Here is a 17,373-nt window from a genome sequence, read left to right as displayed (position 1 = left end):
AGGAGGCTGAAGCAGGAGAATCGCTTGAACCTGGGAGGCAGAGGTTGCAGTGAGCCGAGATTGCGCCATTGTGCTCCAGCCTGGGTGACAGCAAGACTCCATCTCAAAAAAAAAAAAAAAAAAATTTCTTTCAGCCATTTTGAGGAATGCCCAGGACTCAGTATCACGTAACTTGGTTTTTCTTATTCTCCCAGGCTGTATTTTGAGAGGGGGGAGTGTGTGTCTTATGTGACTGAGCTGGCATGTACTATATGTCCTATGGTGAATTCTGACCAGCTGACCGAGGAATGCAGTCAGCGTCCAGGTGAACGCTAGCGCTGCCTTCTCTAGAAGGGCGAACCCTGCATGCTTGAAATACGAAGGAAATGGCACAGTCTGGGATTTTCTTCTCTCTTCTCACTCCCCCTGTTCTTCCTATTTTTCATCTCTAACATGACCTGGCCGTCACTCTCTGTGTGCCGCCTTTGCCCTGTAGCAGAAGGAACCCTTCTGTTAGCATATTGATGTAGTCTCGCACCAGATAAGAAGCTAAATGACTTGAATGGCTTGATAAAGCCTATGTGGCCAGCACGTGGCCGGTCGCATAATATTCCGGACTCTAAATAGTGTGCCTTTGACACGTTTGTCATTGTCTTGCTGAAGCAGACGGAGCTGCCTGTGCCCTGCCTTCCAGAGCTTTCTGTGCTCATGGGCACCAGTCCTGCCTCTGGGCAGGGCCCACCCTTGCCTGAGATGTGTGTGTGGCTGACCTCTTGGGAAACCCTGAAGCCAGAGTCTGAGGCACCCCATCATTTTCTAGGAACAGGAATAACTGGAGAAACAAGTCTTCCAAAGTGGCTCCACCTTTTGAGGTAACTGGGAGTGCCTTTTCTTGGGGTGACTCAGGAAGGTCCCCGATTGTGTGCTTAAGGAGTCCTTTTCTCTCCTTTTATGGTAGTGTGCAAATAGCAGAGAGAAGCCCCTTTCTCTGGATGCTCCCTGGGTGCCTCCTTATGGCCCTGCTGCTGCCGACTGCTTTAACACATTCTTCTGTGCCTGCTGTTTAGATGCCGTGTTGTAGGAGCCTGTTGCTAGGGTGTGTTCTGTTGTGTCTTCCACCACCTTTAAACAAGCAGCTCATGTTCCTTTTCTCTCCCCTGGAATGGATCACTGTGTAAGCCTTTTTCATAGGTTAAGAATCCAGGATTGCCCCCAAATAGGCCAGACCCACCCCCACTCCCCACTCCCAGGCATCAGGTCTCAGGTATCAAGGGTGAAAGGTCACTGGGGTCCCCTCAGCTCCACTCTGAGTGACCTGGAGCCTGAGCAAACATTTCCTGCCTTCTGCAGTGTCCTGGAGAGATGAGTCCTCTGCCTGCAGCAACTTCCCTTCCCAGGGGGGCCTGGAATTCCCCCCCCTCCGCTGTCTTCAGTGGAGAATGGAGAGACAGTTTATGCCCTCTGAGTTCTATCAGGGCATAATGACTCGCAGCTTTAAATGCAGAGGGAAGCTATTAAAAGCAGTGAAAGCTATTGGTTTTTTTTTTTTTTTTTTTCCTTTTTCTGTATTACCCTTGTGGAAGTAGGAAAGTGACAGGGTCTTTGAAGTTCTCAAAGGCTTAAGTGCGCCTTGGCACACCTCTTGGTGGAAGGTGTTTAGTGCATCCCAGGAGGCAAGATTGAGGCTGAGGCCAAAGCAGGCAAACCCGAGGTTCTTGGGCAGGCACTTGCCTGGGCTAGAAGGGCTGGCTCTGCCTTCGAATACAGAACATGAATGCAAAGCAGCCATGGTAGCAGGAGTAATAATGATGATGATGACGATGCTGGCACCCACTGACATTTATGGAGCTCATTAATAATGTCCCTGGTACTATACAAAGTTCTTATTGACATACATTATCTCATTAGTCCATTCTTTCCTAATCCTATGAAGCAAACACTTTACTGATCCCCGTCTCACAGGTGAAGAAATTGAAGTTTAGAGATACTAAGTTCTGAAATAAACAGGCCAGGCACGGTGGCTCACACCTGTAATCCCAACACTTTGGGAGGCTGAGGTGGGCAGATCACGAGGTCAGAAGTTCGAGACCAGCGTGGCCAACATAGTGAAACCCTGTCTCTACTAAAAATACAAAAATTAGCTGGATGTGGCGGTGTGCACCTGTAATCCCAGCTACTCAGGAGGCTGAGGCAGGAGAATCACGTGAACCCGGGAGGTGGTGGTTGTAAGACTGCACCATTGCACTCCAGCCTGGGTGACAGTGCAAGACTCCGTCTCAAAAAAAAAAAAGAAGAAGAAACTTAGATTTGGTCTCTGCCCCCATTTCCTGGCACCCAACAACTCTTAGAACCCCCAGACTCTGAAGTGATAAGTGTCTGAATGCCAATGAGATGACTGGGTGACTGAGGGGGCTCCCGAGAGCCTCAGGCTGGGGGCTAGTTGCCAAGGGAGCCAATCCTGTGATTAAAGGGTTTGACTTCCAGCCCCATCTCCCCAGTCTCCTCCAGGGAGGGAAGTGAGGCTGAAGGTTGAGAGGATCACCAATGGCCAATGATGTAATCAATCATGCCTTGCACAATGAAGCCTCCATATAAACCCAAAAGGCTCAGGCGCAATGGTTCACACACCAGCACTTTGGGAGGCCGGGGTGGCAGGAAGATCATTTGAGGTCAGGAGTTCGAGACCAGCCCGACCAATATGGTAAAACCCCGTCACTACTAAAAATCCAAAAATAATTAGCTAGGTGTGGTGACACATGCCTGTAGTCCCAGCTCCTTGGGAGACTGAGGCAGGAGAATTGCTTGAACCCAGGAGACAGAGGTTGCAGTGAGTCGAGATCGCACCACTTCACTCCAGCCTGAGAGACAGAGCGAGACTCCATCTCAAAACAAACAAACAAACAAACCCAAAAGGCTGGGCTTCTGGGAGCTTGTGGATTGCTGAAGGAGTGGAAGTCCCTGGAGGGTGTGCACCCTGCACCTGGAGAGGGCATGGAGGTGTCACTTCCCTCCCACATCCCTTGCCCCGTGCATCTCTTCCATCTCCAAGTAGGGAGTGTCAGAATCGAGTTACATTTTAGGACACCCAGCTGATGTTGGAGAATGGCTTTGTGAAAGTGTTCTGTGTTGTGTGAGTATAAGACAAAGAAAGTTTGTTTTTGCTATTCATAAGTAAATTTGCCCAAATTCTCAACTGCTAAGTAAAAAAAATGTAGACTTCCCACCTGGCCATCTGACTCCAACCCTGCACTGCCTATGAGGCTCCTGTGGGGTCAGCCTGGGCTCAACTCCATTGATGAACTTGGAAACATGACTTGATTTTGTCACCTGTACATTTGAAATAATAATCATGTTTACCTGTGTTGACAAAAGGAGTCAAACTCTGTAAAATATTTGAAGATATTCATCCTGAGCCAAATATGGGAGACCAATGGTCTGTGACACAGCTCTCGGGAGACCCTGAGAACATGTGCCCAAGGTGGTTGGGGTACAGCCTCGTATACGTTTTAGGGAGACATGAGACATCAATCAAATATATGTAAGATGTAATTTGGTTTGGCCTGGAAAGGTGGGACAACTGGAAGCCAGGGCTTCCAGGTCATAAGTAAATTCAAAGATTTTCTGATTGGCAGTTGGTTGAAAGAGTCAAGTTATTGTCTAAAGACTTAGGAATGTCTGAGTTAAGATAAGAGGTGGTGGAAACCAAGGTTTTTGTGGGTAAAGCCTCCAGGGGGGAGGTTTTGGAGAGAACAGATTGTAAATGTTTCTTATCAGACTGAAAGAGTCTGCTGTATCAGTAATTCCAAAAGGGAGGAGGTTATAATGAGCCATGTCTGACCCCCCTTCCCATCATGGCCTGAACTAGTTTTTCAGGTTAACTTTGGAATGCCCCTTGCTGAGAGGAGGAATCCATTCAGATTTTTGGGGGTCTTAGGACTTTATTTCTGATTTACAGCTAGTATGGGTATGGCAAGGATGGTGTGGGGTAATCTACAAAATGCTTGAAATGGTGAGCAGTATGGCATATGTGCTCACTGTATTTTTGCTGACTCATGCTGACTGCAGCCCCAGGAGGGCATGGGCTCACCGCTGACTCTTCATGCCTCCCGGCTGGTTTCTGAGATCAACCACAGAGGTTAAACTTCTTTCCAGGGAAGAAGGGCGGGGATGTCAGGGCCGGAGAATGCCCGTGTCCTTCTCTATGCATTGGGCTCCTTCCTCCTTAATTCTCTGCTTTCCACTTTTTAGGCTGAACTCCAGTGTACCCAGTTAGACTTGGAGCGGAAACTCAAGTTGAATGAAAATGCCATCTCCAGGCTCCAGGCCAACCAAAAGTCTGTTCTGGTAAGACCAGCCTGGGTCAGCCAGGCCCTTCTAGGGGTGTGGGACATGGTACTGCATGCCTAGCCTCCATTCCTGTAGGTTCCTCGGGGTTTCTCCGCAAATGAGAATTGTAGATACAGCTGACTGCACCATGGGGTAGCCTCACCTTGATGTCAGGATTTGTTATGAAATTAGTTTAAGTTTTAAACCTGGCAAGTGATTTGCTTTTTAATAATATAAATTAGAACCAAGATGAATCCTATAATAACAACATTCTTATTTCTACAATTGCATATGCTGTCTTGACAGGGTGTATGTGTGTGGGGGGCTGGGTGTTTAGTCAGAGGTCCAGAAATTATATGTAATCTTGGCTTCTTCCATTATATGAGTCTCACCAGTCGTATGACCTGGCAACTGGAAAAAAGGAGTTGAGAACTCAGGATTAGTGATGGTATTTGAGAAGGCCATGGTGTGCCAGGCTAAGTAGGCAGTAAGTGGTCTCCAAGTGGACTCTGAGGAGTTCTGCAAATGCCTCTCATCAGTGGCAAGCCAATAACCACCACTCAGAAGAAAATGCAAAACAGGCTGGGTGCAGTGGCTCACACCTGTAATCCCAACACTTTGAGAGGCTGAGGCGGGCAGATCACTTGAGGTCAGGAGTTCGAGACCAGTCTGGCCAACATGGTGAAACCCCGACTCTACTAAATAATACAAAAATTCACCAGGCATGGCGGTGCGCGCCTGTAGTCCCAGTTACTCAGGAGACTGAGGTAGGAGAATTGCTTGAACCCAGGAGGCGGAGGCTGCCGTGAGCCAATTTTGCACCACTGCACTCCAGCCTGGGTAATAAATAGAGTGAGACTCTGTTTCAAAAAAAGAGAGAGAGAATGCAAAACACCTACCCTATGGAGGTGAATCAGCATTGTCATCTTTATATCCTGAGAATGAATGATTCCATCCATCCTCCATCCATCCATTCACCTACCCCTAATGCATGTATTCATTTCAACTTAAATTTTTACCTCCTGAGTGTTTACAACCAACTAGCTACTGAAGGATGAAACACCTCTTTCTTACCCACAATATTTTATTAAAGGAAGAAAGAGAATTGTCGCTTTAAAGCCACATAAACCTTCAGAGATAATGGATTTCCAGGTTCAAGATAACCTGTAGAACCACATGGATGGTCTTGTGTTTCCCAGCTCTTTAATTTTCAGACACTTTGATCCCTCCTCAGTTCTCATAAGTACATGACGACCAGGGGAGGTAGTTATTACAATAGCTACCATGCACAAGGGGCATGAAGATGACAAGACTTGTCTAGGGCTATCTAGATTGATGGAACGGGAGAACCTAGAGTTGTTGCTCCCTTGACCTAGGAATGATTCAGTATATTGACAGGCATGCACACCACCCTCCAATCTTTAAACCATTATCTGCTGGCTCCTTGGATGTGTTGAGGCCTCTCCTCTCTGTACTATTTCTGCTTTAGTAATGCAGTAAGTAATGCCCTTCGCACATTACATTTACGTGCAAGAAAGAAGTGTTTCTCAATGGGAAGGTTTAGGAATGAGAGGCCAGGCCACAGCAGGAGTCAACTCAATCCACCAATATCATCTGACGCCTCCCTTCCACCATCCTTCCCCAGGATGGCCTCAGTTGGGGCTGGGGGTGAGGATTTGGATCCTGAGTTTGTCTTTAGTCTCATGCCTCTTAGTCTTGTGGTATCGTGCTTCTATGAGGAACCTATGGGTCGTAATTGTAGACAGGATTCTGCTCCTTTCCTACAACATCCTCATGCTGGTTCCCATGCTGTGTCCTGCTCCTGCTTTTTGGAGGTGATCGGGAGTGGGCAGTGCAGGCAGGGAGTACTCTGTGGCCTCTGTGACTCGTAGAGCCTGGACACCTGGAGCCTGAGTGGACATGAAGGGTGAGAAAGCCGGGGAACTAGGACACATTAGCTAACACAGAGCCTGGATCAAACACTACCACCACTATTTGCCCCTGCTCTCCCAAATGGTTATAAGCAAAACTCTTCCATCTTCTGAGATAGATTTCTTCATCGTTACTTCTTTGCCATATGGAAATGTAATTTGACGTTTAGATTTAAATCCAGTCGTGATTAATATCTCAGGATTTACAGTATTTACAATGTCAAGGAGGCAACACCTATAAACAGTTGGCTCAGGAATTGCTGGGAGGCTTGGCCCCTTTCCCTCTTGGTCGCCTGCTCAGCAGCAGCCTGTGTATTTAGTCCATTATGGGCATAGGATGTTCCCCTAACTGGTGCCCACAGTGAACAAGGGGCTAGGCCCTGTCTCTTGTCGGGTCTTGGGAGGGGGCCGAACTTAAAGGTCCTTCCCTGCAACGTCCCCCCCAGCCACAGCTCATGGGCTGAAAGAAAGCTCAGCTGAGCTCCTCGTGTGCCTCCCCAGCTCGTCCTAGTGAATGTGCCAAGGCCCAGAGGGAGAGGTCAGGCTGTGCCAGCTTAGTGCTATACTGCAGACACATGGATCCCCAACTCTGGGCCCTATTCCGAGGCAGTGTGGAATGGTGGTCAAAGGGATGGACTCCAGAGACCAACAGTCTGGGTTCAAACCTTGGCTGTGTGATCTTGGGCAAATCAGTCCATTTATCACTGTCTCCGTTTCCTTATTTAAGAAATAGAGACCCTAATAGCACCTACCTTTTAGGGTTGCCAGAAGAACAGTGCCTGGCACATAGTAAGAACTTACTACATGTTGGTTGTTTTTATGATTATTGTTATATAATTAGAAGAGTGACCAGGCTGGCAGCAGAGGGTCCTCATTCCCAGGAGAGTGGCAAGAGGGAGACAGGTGAAGTGTCAGAGGGCTGCAGAGCCTACACCTGGCAGAGCCCCAGGCAGCAGGTTTGCCACCTGGGGGCCTGGGTGGGGCCCAGGTAGCTTTCCTGGATCTCAGGTCTTCACTCTTCAGACAGTGCTCTGAGCCTCCCATCCACAGTCCAGAGCCCATTCTCTGCCTGCCTCCTTCTCCGCTATTGTCCCCACCTGCAGTCTCTCTGAGCAGCTGGTTCAGGTGCTGCTATTCCTCTTCCCAAGGGTGAGGGCCAGCCCTGAACAACAGGGCTCTGGAGGGAGCCACAACACCAGATAGCCTCAGGTTTCCCAAATCGCCTCTCCTGCTGCTGTGGCTTCTCAACACCATCACCTGTCTAAAAGCTTTTCTTGGTGTGGACTGGAAGAATTTGGATAAAGTCTACCATCCCCGCTCTTCCTTAATCCTATTACCACAGTTTATTTGCTCCCAGCTCTGTTCAGCTACCTAGCCTCAAGGAAGCCAACAGGTAATGGAAAAGTTGGCATAAAAATGAGAATGTAGGCCGGACGTGGTGGCTCACACCTGTAATCCCAGCACTTTGGGAGGCCGAGGCAGGCAAATTGCTTGAGACCAGAAGTTTGAGACCAGCCTGGGCAACCTAGTAAGATCCTATCACTACAAAAAATATAAAACTTAGTTGGGCATGAAGGTATGCACCTATGGTCTCAGCTACTTGGGAGGCTGAGGTGGGAGGATCATTTGAGCTTGGGAGGTCAAAGCTGCAGTGAGCCGAGATTGTGCCACACCAACCTGGCAACAGAGGAGACTTTGTCTCAGAAAAAAAAAAAGAGAGAGAGACAGAGAATGTAGGGAGATTGTCTGTGTCTTCCCACCATCCCCCTCCAGTAGGGATACCCCTTGCTTTCTTTGTCCTGCTTATTCTTCCCTTTACCACCAGACTGAAGACTGATCAGAGACCAGTCATTCTCATGGACTGAATTCCTGAGCCAGGCAGAAGACCTCCTATCTGGTGTCATCATTTTTTCTTCCCATCTCCCTCCAAACCTTTAGGATCCCACCCAGCCTGGGTTCAGAATCCCATCCTTTCTGAGTCCTCTCCTTACTGTGCTCCCCTTTTTGATCCAGGTCTCATTCTCCCTCCCTCTGTCCTTCCTTGCCAGGGATGGGAGGTGTCCCTGGAGCCTCTGCCCAAGGATATCTGCTGTTTGACTCACTTTGGAGCCCCGATGTTCAGAGCTGGCCCTTCACATTGGGAGGAGAAAGAGAAAACAGCACCTGGAGGGGAGCTCAGAAAGGTCTCAGATGGGATAGGGCTGGAATGCAGTGCCTCGATCTCAGCTCACTACAAGCTCCGCCTCTCAGGTTCACGCCATTCTCCCGCCTCAGCCTCCCGAATAGCTGGGACTACAGGGGCCCGCCACCACACCCAGCTAATTTTTTGTATTTTTAGTAGAGACGGGGTTTCACCGTGTTAGCCAGGATGGTCTCGATCTCCTGACCCAGTGATCCGCCTGCCTCGGCCTCCCAAAGTGCTGGGATTACAGGCGTGAGCAGCCACCACGCCCAGCCGTCTGCACCGATTCTTAAGAATACCAGAGAAGAGGAAAGCTTCAGAACTTGGAAGGATGTTGTAAACATGATATTGATCGAAGGCATTCACAGAGGATGCTCACCATGCAAAAGAGTGCACATGCATATGCCCTATTGTTCAAACCCTTAATGTTTCTCACATGGCTTTTCTTTTATGTTTTATTTGAATGTCACGTTCTGTTCTGCATATGCTTGTCCTGGAATTGCTTGGGTGCCTTGGTCATCTACACTGTAAACATTTTGTGGGGATTCTGTATGTGGTAGAGACAGTATCATCTTAGACATGCATTTGGCTCTGATGGACTCAGTGTTCAGTTTAACCAGACATAATGAAATGCTAACCCATGCTGATTATACAAAAAAAAAAAAAAAGCCAAATTCTTTACCTCTTGAAATATAACTATCAAGTAGACTGAGTACACGCATTGCCCTGGTAGGAAAATCAATTTCGGAAACTTGATGAACAATCCCAGACTGTCAGGGTTGTGAGGGATCTCAGAAGTCATAGAGGAATTCACTCTCTCATCAAAGGGATGAGGAGACCAAGTTAACAAGTAAATCCTTTTTCCAGGAACCTGGAATTCACATGAGAGTAAAGGATTCCTTTTACAATAGGGAACTGCTCCCGAGTATATGTTTCTCAAGCTGACATTTCTGTATGTTGAGCTTCTATCAAGTTGGACGCCTCACTAAGAAGTGCTTGGTTGTCTTCCACCCCATCCCCCCACCAGGTGTCGGTGTCAGAGGTCAAAGCAGTGGCTGAAATGCAGTTTGGGGAACTCCTTGCTGCTGTGAGGAAGGCCCAGGCCAATGTGATGCTCTTCTTAGAGGAGAAGGAGCAAGCCGCGCTGAGCCAGGCCAACGGCATCAAGGCCCACCTGGAGTACAGGAGTGCCGAGATGGAGAAAAACAAGCAGGAGCTGCAGAGGGTGGCGGCCATCAGCAACACTGTCCAGTTCCTGGAGGTATGAGGGGTGAGGGAGCGGAGGCATCCCACAGCTGCCTCACGAAGCACCCTTGCTTTACTAGGCCCATGGCCATCTGTGAATGGAACTGTTTTTTGTTAAATGCTGTGCACCGGGAGCTATGGGAACAGAGAGAAGCAGATTCTTCATTCAGCAGAGTATAGGAGGGGTAGGGAGGGAGGACTGCTCAGAGCAGGGAAGCTTGAAGCAGGTCCTGGAAGATGAGTCAGGTTCAACGTGCAGTATGTTCCAGGTAGAGGGAACAACATAGGCAAAGGCAGAGAGGTTTGAGGAAGCACAGCTGACTTGGGGAACCAAGGTACTTTAACAAGGGTGGAGCCTGGGGTGCTGGGTGCAGAGTGAAGAGGCTGGCATGGCCAGGCAGGTGTCTGGCTGGGAAGGGCTTCAGATGGGAGAATGATGAGAGTCAGTGAGTATGTTTTATAAACCGCTCCAGCAGTCCACTGCATGGAGGTTTGCTTGGTAGGGATGAGACTGGAGCCCTGCTGCTTTTCAGAGAGGGCTGTGGCTGGAGTAATTGAGGAAGGCTCAGAAGAGGAAATGCTTTTCATTACAGTATATCATTAGACATTAAACTGTAAGCCATTGGAACCAGGAAATACTTTTCATTACAGTGTATCATTAGAAATTAAAACGTAAGCCATTGGAACCAGATCTGAAGAACATGTAACCTTTCAGGGAAGGAACACTAGGTTGGGGGTAAGCTACAACATCCTGAATCGGTCACTAAACAGCTCTGTAACAGCTCTTAACATCCCTGGGTCTCAAATTTCTCATTTATCAACAAGCCCACTGGAGTATATAATTCAGAAGCCTCCATCTAAGCTCTGATATTCTGAAATACAATTTTTTTCTTGCTTCCATTTGTGAAAAAATTCTCTGCTAGTTACAAAAACAAATGTTTATTGTGGAAAACCTTGGAAAATACAAAAAAAGAAGAAAAAAATGATCCATAATCCCAATACACAAATACAACATAATTAACTTTTGAATGAGTAAAAGAGAAGCAGAGAAAAACAGACAAAAACCCCAACAGAGTTTCTCTGTTTCTGTCAGTTTCTTTGCTTTTCAATATCAAAACACAAAGAAAATATGAACAACCATTTAATAACCATTTGGCTTCCCACCTTACAAGTTTCCCTTAAGATCTACCCAAAGAGTATACAAATTATTTCTCTTTTCTCCTTTTGTAACTTTATTTATTTATTTTTGTTTTGTTTTTTGAGACAGAGTCTTGCTCTGTCGCCCAGGCTGGAGTGCAGGGATGCGATCTTGGCTCACTGCAACCTCCTCCTCCTAGATACAAGCAATTCTCTGCCTCAGCCTCCTGAGTAGCTGGGATTACAGGCGCCTGCCACCACGCCTGGCTAATTTTTTTTTTATTTTTAGTAGAGACGGGGTTTCACCATCTTGGCCAGGCTGGTCTCAAACTCCTAACATTGTGATCCACCTGCCTCGGCCTCCCAAAGTGCTGGGATTGCAGGTGTGAGCCACCGTGCCCAGCCTGTAACTTTATTTTTAACATAAAAGACTTTAATACATATAAAATAAATTTTAGTGTAAGATAACTTACTTATTGGCCAGGCACGGTGGCTCACGCCTATAATCCCAGCACTTTGGGAGGCCATGGCTGGCAGATCATGAGGTCAAGAGTTTGAGACCAGCCTGACCAACATGGTGAAACCCTGTCTGTACTAAAAATAAAAAAAAATTAGCCAGGCATGGTGGCGCGTGCCTGTAGTCCCAGCCACTCGGGAGGCTGAGGCAGGAGAATCACTTGAACCCGAGAGGCAGAGGTTGCAGTGAGCTGAGATTGCGCCATTGCACTCCAGCCTGGGCGACAAAGCAAGACTATGTCTCAAAAAAAAAAAAAAAAGGTAACTTATTTATTTTGGCAAAAGATAACATTTCCCCCAAAATTGTTGGTTAGGCATTCAAAACAACACTTATTGAATAACTTATCCTTTCTCCCACTGATTTAAAATGCTACTTTTGTCATGTACAGTATATAGCATTAAAATGTTGAATTACCCTTTTCTCTATCAATTCTCTGGTTTTGATTTCCATGGCTCTATCTAATCATTTTCATACAACTGTTTTCATTACTATGTTTTCTGCTATACCTGGTCTGCTCTTTAATGCTTCAGTTGCAGCTGAAGTTTGATACTGTGTTATATCTGAAAGCATCTTTCCTGATCACATGTTGTTTTGAAACTTACGTGAAACTATGTGATTATCTGTGTGAAGACGCTTTCCAAATACTAAAGCAAGGTACAAGAATTACAGGAATTTATGCATTGGATGAAATTGACAAGGAAGAGGCAGCACTCCTGCCTGAGAGCTCCTCCATTTTCTACAACGGCTTGTGTTTAAATTGTCAAAAAACAAGTATTGACGGAATTAACAAAGCAAGAATGTTCTTTATTTTTTTGGTCCCCAGTCTGTACTGTGTATTGGAGCTGTTCAGGGCCATCTAGTACATCTTGATTTTTAAAAGCCCACTTTCTCACTTAATTTTTTAAAATCCCACTTATTCTGAGGGTCTAGCAGCTAGAAAAGTGCTTTCTATTTTGTTAGACCCCCGAGCTTGACAGTTTACATGTACTTTCTTTGTCAAGGACACGTTACCGTCAGCCCATTTTACAGATGCAAAAAGTGACTTAATGAGGAGAGAAGCCTAAGTTTAGAAATACAGAAACCACAGCAAGTTCTGCTGTTTCCTTTTCTGCAGGAGTACTGCAAGTTTAAGAACACCGAAGACATCACCTTCCCTAGTGTTTACATAGGGCTGAAGGATAAACTCTCTGGCATCCGCAAAGTTATCACGGACTCCACTGTACACTTAACCCAGTTGCTGGAGAACTATAAGGAAAAGCTCCAGGAGTTTGCCAAGGAAGGTGAGATGCATTCTGGGCCATGGACTATAGTGGGTGTGTCTCTAGCAGTAGATGATGGGAAGGTGAGAGAGAGTCAGGAAAGGGAGGATGAAATCAGGGGAATGTCTCATTTTCTTTTCTTTTCTTTTTTTTTTCTTTTGTGTGTGTATGTGTGAGAGAGACAGAGTGTTGCTCTGTCACCCAGGCTGGAGTACAATGGCGTGATCTTGGCTCACTGCAACCTCCACCTCCCGGGTTCAAGAGATTCTTCTGCCTCAGCCTCCCTACTAGTAGCTGGGATTACAGGCACCTGGCTAATTTTTGTATTTTTAGTAGAGACGGGGTTCCAACACGTTGGTCAGGCTGGTCTCGAACTCCTGACCTCAAATGATCCGCCTGCCTTGGCCTCCCAAAGTGCTGGGATTACAGGTGTGAGCCACCACGCCCAGCCAAATGTCTCATTTTCAAAGCTATCCTTCAGACAGGGTGTGTTACTAATGGACTCTCATCTTGATGATTTTCTTTTACAATTGAGACCCAGAGAAGGAGGATTAGTCATGCTTATATTATGCCATCGGCTGGCATTTCTATGACTAGCTTCCCAGGTTGCTGATGCCTATACTTTTAAGTTAAATCCAAGACAGTCTGGATCACTTTTTCAGTGGTTTATGCCTTACCTATGAAAGAAATGTAGTCTATTGAGCATATTTCTGTGGAACATTTCTAGTCTTCAGCCCCTTCTTTCCCCAGGAAGTCCAGGGAAGGGTGGCTGGGAAGTCCTGATTTGCAGATTCTCCTGACCACCTGGACAGGTGTGCATTCACAACTCTCTGATTTTCTAGAGGAGTATGACATCAGAACTCAAGTGTCTGCTGTTGTTCAGCGTAAATATTGGACTTCCAAACCTGAGCCCAGCACCAGGGAACAGTTCCTCCAATGTAAGTTGTGAACGGCACCCCCTTCTCTATTGTTGATATCAGTGTAGTGCTTTGCTAAGTAAGAACCGTCATCTCTCATCTAGGTTTCAGGTTCTTACAACCTCATGTCTATCCCTAAATGATATACTTCTTAAAATTTAATTTAAACAATTTTTTAACTTTTCATTTTGAAATAATGTGAAACTTACAAAAATATTACAGAAATAGGACAAAGAATTCCCATATATCTTTCACTCAGTTTCTCCTAATGATAACATGTTACATAACTACAATACATTGATCAAAACCAGGGAATTAACATTGCTACAATGCTATCAACTAATCTACAGAATTTATTCAGCTTTCACCAACTCTTTCATCAATGCCCTTTTTTCTGGCCCAAAGTCCAATCCAAGGTCACAGATGTTTCCATGTCTTCTTAGTCCCCTTCAATCTGGATCAGTCTTTCAATCCTTGTGTTTCATGACCATAGCACTTTGAAGAGTCCTGGCTAGTTACCTGGTGGTTCATTTCTATGTATGACTTGGCCAGAATTGCATAACTCATTGACCTGTCATTAAGTGGTATTGACTTGGTCCATCAGCATTTTTAAAACACTGCACAGTTGACCCTCGAACAAGGTGGGAGTTGGGATGCCAATCCCTCATATTGTTGAACATCCACTTGTAGCTTTTGATTCCTCAAGAACTTAACTAGTAATAGCCTTCTGTTAATTGACATAAACAGTCAAGACATATTTTGTATGTTTACATATATATATGTAGACATATATATGTATGTATGTATGTATGTATGTATATTTTTTGAGAAAGGGTCTCACTCTATTGCCCAGGCTGGGGTGCAGTGGCTTGATCATGGCTCACTGCAGTCTTGACCTCCCACATTCAAGCAATCCTCCTCCCTCAGTCTCCTGAGTAGCCGCAGGCACATGCCACCACATCTGGCTAATTTAAAGAAAAAATTTTTTAACAATTGTAGAGATGGAGCCTTGCTGTGTTGCTCAGGCTGGTCTCAAGCTGTTGGCCTCAAGTGATTCTCCCATCTCAGCTTCCCGAAGTGTTGGTATAAGCCTCTGCACCCATTGAGAACTTTTTAAATTATGGAATTTTTAAAATAGCCTTTAATATGCTAATTCATTTGGCAAGCATATACTGAGCATCTTCTCTGAGCTAGAGAAGAATCCCATGCAAAATGCGAAGCTCATAGATTAGAGAGAGGACAAGCAGGAAACAAATACTCACATGAATACATTATTACAAATGGGGAGGGGTGCCAAGTTTAAAAAGCCATGGTGCTCTGAGAGAGAGTGATTTAGAGTGACAAAGGGCTTCTTCAAGGACATGAACTCTCGGTTGTAGCCTGAATGGATCAGTAGGAATCACCAGACTCAAGGTAGGGCATGATCACATCTTGGAGGGAACAAGTTGTACCAAAGGCTCAAAGAGGATTGAGTGCTGAGTAGGTCTGAGATCAGCATGGTGGGAATGTAGCAATCAAGGGAGAGAGTCAGAGACACAGGAAAGGACCAGGGACACGGGGCCCGGTAGGCCAGGGCGAGGTGTTGCTGCTTTATTGTAAGAGCAAGGGGCACTGTGAAAGGGTTTTAAGCTAGAACAACATGACTGGCCTTAGCCTACAGCTCGAAATAAGCAGCACAGCTCTGTTGTGGAGAAGTCTTGAAGTGGGCAAGAGAGAACAGCGAAATGACCAGTCAGGAACCCACTGCACGAGTCCAAGTGAGATGAGTGTTGGCTTAGGTTGGGGGTAAAGCACGGGGCTGGAGAGAAGTGGTAGAATCCATAGGAGTTGCTGCTGCCCGTGTGTGTGGTGAGGATGGGGGATGAGGGTGAGGGCAAAACAAATGTCAAAAATGACATAGAGCTTGACTTAAGCAATGGGGTGCACTAGACCCTGTTATTCTTTGGGAGTGGGAGGAGAACAGGAGGGCATGTTTGAGAGTTCTTCATGCTCCATTTGATCCATTCATTCATTTTTAAGATGTTTTTCAAATATTTTGAAAAATGAATGAATGGATCAAATGTGGGTATAGGAGTACCTGCTTCCCCAAACACTTGGCAACACTGGGTAGGATAATGCCAGGCATTCAATACATGTTTGTTGAATGAATGAATGAAAGAGTAAATTAATATATTTCTTGATTCAGTTCATCAAATAATATCATCAATGTCAAGCAATTTGAGCTTCATAAGGAAAGGGAGTAGATGATTTGTGCTCTCTGTTTTCTGGTCTTCACTCACCTCTTTGCCTAGGGAAACAGCAGCCTGGGTAAATAGAGAACAGAGAAATGGATGTTTTCTCATATGTGCTTTGGAGCCCAGCTGGGTTTAAAGCGTTCTGTCTGAATCAGCTGTCAGTTCCTGAACCACTCTCCTGCCTTCTGTGTCTCCTCAGATGCTCATGACATCACGTTCGACCCGGACACAGCACACAGGTATCTCCGGCTGCAGGAGGACAACCGCAAGGTCACCAACACCACGCCCTGGGAGCACTCCTACCCGGACCTCCCCAGCAGGTTCCTGCACTGGCGGCAAGTGCTGTCCCAGCAGAGTCTGTACCTGCATAGGTACTATTTTGAGGTGGAGATCTTCGGGGCAGGCACCTACGTTGGTCTGACCTACAAAGGCATCGACCGGAAAGGGGAGGAGCGCAACAGTTGCATTTCCGGAAACAACTTCTCCTGGAGCCTCCAATGGAATGGGAAGGAGTTCACAGCCTGGCACAGTGACATGGAGACCCCACTTAAAGCTGGCCCTTTCCGGAGGCTCGGGGTCTATGTCGACTTCCCAGGAGGGATCCTTTCCTTCTATGGCGTAGAGCATGATGCCATGACTCTGGTTCACAAGTTTGCCTGCAAGTTTGCAGAGCCAGTCTATGCTGCCTTCTGGCTTTCCAAGAAGGAAAACGCCATCCGGATTGTAGATCTGGGAGAGGAATCCAAGAAGCCAGCACCATCCTTGGTGGAGACTATTCCCTAGACTCCAGGAGCCATATCCCAGACCTTTGCCAGCCACAGTGATGGAATTTGCATTTTAGGGTGATTTGGGGGCAGAAATAACTGCTGATGGTAGCTGGCTTTTGAAATCCTGTGGGTCTCTGAATGAGAACATTCTCCAGCTGCTCTCTTTTGCTCCATATGGTGCTGTTCTCTATATGTTTGTAGTAATTCTTTTTTTTTTTTTTTCCGCGATGGAGCCTCACACTATCACCCGGGCTGGAGTGCAGTGGTGTGATCTTGGCTCACTGTAATCTCTGCCTCCCAGGTTGAAGCAATTCTCCTGCCTCAGCCTCCCGAGTAGCTGGGATTATAGGCGCCCGCCACCACGCCCAGCTAATTTTTTGTATTTTTAGTAGAGACGGAGTTTGACCATGTTGGCCAGGCAGGTCTCAAACTCCTGACCTCGTGATTCACCTGCCTCAGCCTCCCAAAGTGCTGGGATTACAGGCATGAGCCACTGCGCCTGGCCTGTTTGTAGTAATTTTTAGGCACCAAATCTCCCTCATTTTCTAGTGCCTTTCTCCTGTCTGTTCAGATAAATGTCACACTGTGCCTCAAATGGATGACCAGGAACCTTCAGAGTGGCTGAAAAGAGTGCAGAGTTATCATGATAAATTGCTAACTTGTGTATTTCCTACGTGCTAGATACTGTCCTTGTGCTTTCTGCATATTAACTCAGTCCTCACAAAACACCCGTTGGGTAGATGCTCATATCATCCTTTTTTTGCAGATGGAGAAACTGTCCGGGGCAGTTAGCTAATTTGTTCAAGGTCACTCTGGTCACATGGTGACTGAGTGGCAGAGCTGGGATTCAAGTCTGGGGTAGAATGACACTGGACTTTT

General features: G+C 46.4%; 1 protein-coding gene across 1 annotated transcript in view; it reads left to right on the top strand.

Moving 5' to 3' along the window:
• Positions 1-17,160, top strand: part of TRIM16 (tripartite motif containing 16) — a 23,338-nt gene extending 6,178 nt beyond the window's left edge. The window contains exons 2-6 of the mRNA XM_023188074.1: positions 4,228-4,323; positions 9,446-9,679; positions 12,432-12,597; positions 13,419-13,514; positions 15,927-17,160. Of these exons, the coding sequence (XP_023043842.1) occupies positions 4,228-4,323; positions 9,446-9,679; positions 12,432-12,597; positions 13,419-13,514; positions 15,927-16,510 (1,176 nt within the window). The 3' untranslated portion in view covers positions 16,511-17,160. The remainder of the gene's footprint in view (positions 1-4,227; positions 4,324-9,445; positions 9,680-12,431; positions 12,598-13,418; positions 13,515-15,926) is intronic.
• Positions 17,161-17,373: the final 213 nt, after the last annotated feature.

Source organism: Piliocolobus tephrosceles, chromosome 16 (assembly GCF_002776525.5).
Source record: "Piliocolobus tephrosceles isolate RC106 chromosome 16, ASM277652v3, whole genome shotgun sequence".
Classification (NCBI taxonomy): domain Eukaryota; kingdom Metazoa; phylum Chordata; class Mammalia; order Primates; family Cercopithecidae; genus Piliocolobus; species Piliocolobus tephrosceles.
This window is presented reverse-complemented; position numbering and strand designations above follow the sequence as displayed.